Genomic DNA, 4972 nt, shown 5'->3' with positions numbered 1-4972 from the left:
TTATACACTACTTTGATCATATCATTAATGGACATGAGATCTCCAACAAAAATGTTTTATATTTTTAAAACTATATTTGCTTATTTTTATTTAATAATTTATTTATGGAGTGATAGAAAGAATGGTGAGGGAATAAAAGAAGTTATGAATCTTCTTACCGAAGATCTAATGCAATCATTCACTTTATATCATTTTCCAGAGTTGCTAGAATGTCTTTGAGCTGTAAATTTGGTGACATTAGTCTCAAAGGTTAGATGACAACTGTTTTACTTAATGAGCGTGTCTAGTTCAAGACTCGCTGTGTCAAACAATCGATGATTTGTTGAATGTCTACATGTGAATGTGTCAACATGAAAGAGCAGGAACAGCAAGTCGAAAGTATCCCTTGAATCTTAAATTCCCAATGTAACGACAGATTACAAACTTGAACGGTTATGGATCTGATTACTATGACATTGGAAATTGATTCCTTTGTTTGTTTGTTTGTTTTTTTTTTTTATATATTCTAATTCTTATAATTGTTTTTGCTAGTATTACATTTAAAGTCTTTAGATAGATTTCTCATAAACACTTTACAAGAGACATAATTAAGAAAGAAAATTGAAAAAAGTTTTATCATTAAAAGTAACTTATGCATCAAATAAAAATAAAATTTTAAAAAATTAATATAAAAAACTTTTACAAATTAACTAATACATAAATTAGTTTTAACTTATAAAAAAAAAATTATTTCATTTCTTCTTATTTTTTTTCTTCTAGAATTACTTCTTTTAAAAAAATTTACTCGAAGAGCCTTACAGAGTTGTAACCTTATTCCCTTCTTAACAACTTTACTCTTCTTGTTTCTATTTCTAACTGTTTGCTTGGATTTCTTTAAAAGATAATGTACTATATTGCAGCACGAACTGCATACTTAGCCAATCAAGTAGAAACAAGATGAAGAAAGTCTTAAATATTGCTTGAATGCTTGTTGGGCAGGTGTGCTGTGTGCAATCAGGTAATCACACAGTTTATATTTAATGTGCCAAAAAACACCTGGACATCTCAAAATCTCTCTTGGTTAATTCAAGAGAAGATGAAGATAAAAGTCACATACTAAAACGAATGAGAAACAAAAGTGTCAAAACTGTCTCCATGTCTCAGGTTTCTTCAAAATGGTACATAGTGAAATTTACACGACATCCAGCTCCTAAAACTAAAAGAAAAACTAGATCTGTCAGAACACATTTTGCCACTTACTTGGAAACATGTTTTAGAACCAACAATTCATGTCCCAAATGTGAAAATCAAAAAGTTAGAACTAGTAGCATTTACTTGAATGTGAAAAATTACATCGTGATCCATTTTCAAAGTACGCTATGGTTTCCAAAATCATTCAGCTATAGCAAAAACATGACAAAAATATATAACCTCATTGCTTTCTTAAGGATGTCTGAAATCCCTCCATGCAGTAGCAAAGAAGAACTACGAGCGATCATCACAGGGAATTGGCAGCCATTTTCTGATGGATCCTCATTTGTGATGATAGCCAAACCAGAGAAATCACAGTCCCAATCCTTTTGGTTATTTACTTGATAATACATATTGAAAGCATAAGATGCATTCCCTTGGAGATTCAGATTACTACAAGTAGAGCCATAGCCAAGGGAAGTACAATCGGAAAGGCTACAAGCATAGTCAATGCTCTTGGCCAAATCATCCAAGTCAGTAACATCTGGATCCAAAATACACCACCTCTTTTCCAAGTACTTTATACCTTCCACAGGGATAAGACCCTTTTCCTTGTGTTGACCTGTTAAGTCTAATTCATACTTTGGCTTGCCATCAAACTCAAAAATCCCCCAATGCCTCTCAAAGTTCCCTGGAGCAACACTCTTAGTGTTCTCATCAATGAGGCTGAATAGAAACAAGTCAACTGTGCCATTCCTTTTAGGGGTACCCTTTCCACTCAGAGCATGTTTAAGCAAACCCAAGTTGAATCTCCTTGCATTCCTTGCATTAGCATTCTTATCACCATCAGTTGGCCACCCAATTTCTCCAATTATAACCTTCAGGTCAGGATATCCTGCCTTGTCCAAAGACCACAGAAGGGTATCAAGATTTGCACCAAACACATTGGTGTAAAGAGCCTTACCATCCCTAAGAGGCTTGTTATATCCATCAAAGAATGCAAAATCAAAAGGGAAATCTTGGTTGCCATAAAGACTAAGGAAAGGGTAGATGTTGACTGTGAAAGGTGCATTGTTTGCATATAAGAATTGGATTATTTCAATAGTGAGATCTCGCCATTCAGGCCTGAAGTCACCAGCTGATGGCACCGGATTTGAATCAGGTGAATAGTAAATGTCAGCATTGAATGGAACAGTGACTTTGACCTTTGAACCCAAACCCGCATTATCAAGTGATCTCTGTATATTCTTAAGGGCTGGCAGAGTTTTCTTCGCATAGGTGCCATTATACGCTTTAAGGAAAGGCTCATTACCAACGGCAACATACCTGCAAAGTTAGCATATATGACAAGCATATAGCAGAGTGAGGAACAGTTAAAGTATGACTTTAAACATATAACATTAGTTATTACAGTACATATGACCAACTAGAACATAAAAGGACAACTAGAATAAAGGATGTTATTCTAACTACTTAATTGTACCACCAAAATCAGCCAGACGTATATTCAGTTGACACATTTTACTGAATATGCCTTAAAAGAAGCACGCTATCAAGTTTCAAACTCCTCTGGCTTCCAGAAAGTTGAGAATAAAACTAAAAACAGGAGTGGTAGCAGCGTACTATCTGACAATGAGAAATCATTAAACAGTCTTATACTATTATATATCCATAGTGAAATCAAACTAAACGTAATTAGTTTATGAAAAAAATTAATACTAATCAATTATTTGTCACGTGAAAAATGGTTGGACTATGTAATAATTTCTTTTCCTTATTATATTGGTCAAAATTTATTAAGAATAGAAAATTAAAAAAGTAAAATCTACAAATATTAGTGATTTTTAATAAATTTCAATTAAGAAGGAAAATATATTTAAAAAAGCGTGTCAGATAATACATAGTATTTTCAAGTGGAAAAAAAAAGAACAAAATTTAGATGTAGTTTCATGAGTACTTTTAATATTATTTTCTTATCAAAATCAAAAGTTTTATTTTGATAATCCACATAAAAAAAATTGCCCACAGATTAATTCCTGTAGTAAAACTTCAATTTTGACACAAAAGAATATCAAAATTACCTAAAAAATTAAAGTAACGTTATACATACAACAAAAAATTATACAACTTTTATAACATTAATTTTGTGTTTATCTTTCTCCATCATTAATAATGTCTCTCTCCATAATACATAAAATGCCAGAGAGAAAAAACACAAAAGGGATAACTACAATTACGCAAGAAATTATATCCAAGTTTAGTTTTGTTTGAAACAAATAAATTGACGCAATAATTGCAACAAAGTGATACCGCGAAGAATTTGATGAGCAAGAAGAGTGAAAGAGTAGCAGCATCTAGGAAAGAGTAAAAGAACGTGAAGCAAGCAATAGTAGTAGTAGTGCACTTAACTTGATTTTGACACCACCGGTGAACAAGTAACTGGTGACATTATCACGCACCCAAGAATCCGCAGCTTTGGGACTGTTACTTATCTTGTGGAGCATGTTGTTGGGTATTGCCACCATCACTTCGATATCACTCCCCATGAGCGCCGCCATAATCAACTCATCCGCGTCAAACAGCTTCAATTTGGTGAACCCATTTTCCCTCAGCATCTTCACCACCTTCTCCGCTGGAAGCTGGTGCGTCGCCATGGTTCCCCAGTTCACGCCTACCCAAGCAGAACCGCGCGAACCCACACTTAGCAGCACGAGAAGGAACGTTAACGCCGCTAGATGCACGCAATTTGGACCCATTTTTCGTGGGATTTCAAACTCTAGAGAAGATTCCAGAACGAGATGGGAACTCGGAATGTCTCATTCTTGGGAGCTGAACTGAATTTATATGGCTATCGCTTTCTGTGGTGCGTGCATTTCAGTGTCTTAGCACACAAGGAAAGGGTAAACTAATTGCTCCGGACGTTAAGGAACGTACTCTCTCGGAAGAATGTTGTTGGTTCGACTCTGCTTTATTTGAAAACTTTATTGCAAGTATTTTTATGTAGTCTTGAGGTTTGTTCTTTAATAGAAAAAGAAAAGTATATTTTTTCTCAAATTTTTTTTTTTTTTTTTTTGCAAAAGAGAAACTATTAATGATAAATAAATATGTGAAAAGATTCTAAAATAAATACTTATTTATAAAGTTGAAGATTAAAGAAAAATTAGGAAGATAAATATCAAAGTGACTGATTATTTAATATCAAAGGCTGACTTGAAAGAGAATTAGAAGTTTGTTACTTCCTTAAGTTAGTCTTTTATTTGATAAGTTCTTCATTTAGTCTTTATATAGTTATATAATATATAATGTTAGCATTATTGTTGAGCCATTATAATAAATAGTACTCTCCCTCCGTTCTTTTTTAATTTTTCAGATTTTTAGTTGTATTATTTTTAAATTTTAAGATAATATTAATTATTATATTATCAATTATATTTTTATATTTCATTTAATTTTGAATTAATTTATACATATGTATTTATTTTGATGTATGGTCACTTTTGAGTGTTATAGAAAGTGAGAATTACAAAATTCTCTCTTCAAAAGTATTTTCTCTCATTGGAGTTCTTAATGTTTAAGAACTTTCATTAAGGAATTTCTTCTTATGTTAAGTTCCTCAAATCTTGCTTATCCTTCAACTTGGGAGGGAGCCTGCCTATCATTTCTACCCCTTGTCAATCTTTGCTTGTTTTTGTTGTCATTTGGATCCATTGATGAAGATTGGAGGAGCTATGAGTTACTATGGAGGAAACACCAAGAGTTCTCCCTAGGAATTCCATCATAACTTATTTAATGTTCACAAGGG

General features: G+C 32.9%; 1 protein-coding gene across 1 annotated transcript; it reads right to left on the bottom strand.

The window, feature by feature from the left end:
• Positions 1-1105: 1105 nt before the first annotated feature.
• LOC109788228 (glucan endo-1,3-beta-glucosidase 8) lies at positions 1106-4176 on the bottom strand. The gene is made up of 2 exons (XM_020346907.3): positions 3580-4176; positions 1106-2496 (listed from the first exon to the last, which is right to left on the bottom strand). The coding sequence occupies exons 1-2, from the start codon at positions 3924-3926 to the stop codon at positions 1380-1382; spliced, it is 1464 nt and encodes a 487-aa protein (XP_020202496.1). The 5' UTR covers positions 3927-4176; the 3' UTR covers positions 1106-1379.
• Positions 4177-4972: the final 796 nt, after the last annotated feature.

This window comes from Cajanus cajan, chromosome 6 (assembly GCF_000230855.2).
Source record: "Cajanus cajan strain Asha chromosome 6, NIPB_CcT2T_4, whole genome shotgun sequence".
NCBI lineage: Eukaryota > Viridiplantae > Streptophyta > Magnoliopsida > Fabales > Fabaceae > Cajanus > Cajanus cajan.
Note: the sequence above shows the minus strand (reverse complement) of the source record. Positions and strands in the feature narration are given on the sequence as shown.

What these genes read in the sequence shown, in the direction of transcription:
- LOC109788228 (XM_020346907.3), bottom strand. Translation starts at nt 3,926, where the DNA reads ATGGGTCCAAATTGCGTGCATCTAGCGGCGTTAACGTTCCTTCTCGTG. An exon ending in ACCGGTGGTGTCAAAATCAA is followed by an intron (nt 2,497 to 3,579) that starts GTTAAGTGCACT and finishes CTAACTTTGCAG; the next exon opens with GTATGTTGCCGTTGGTAATG.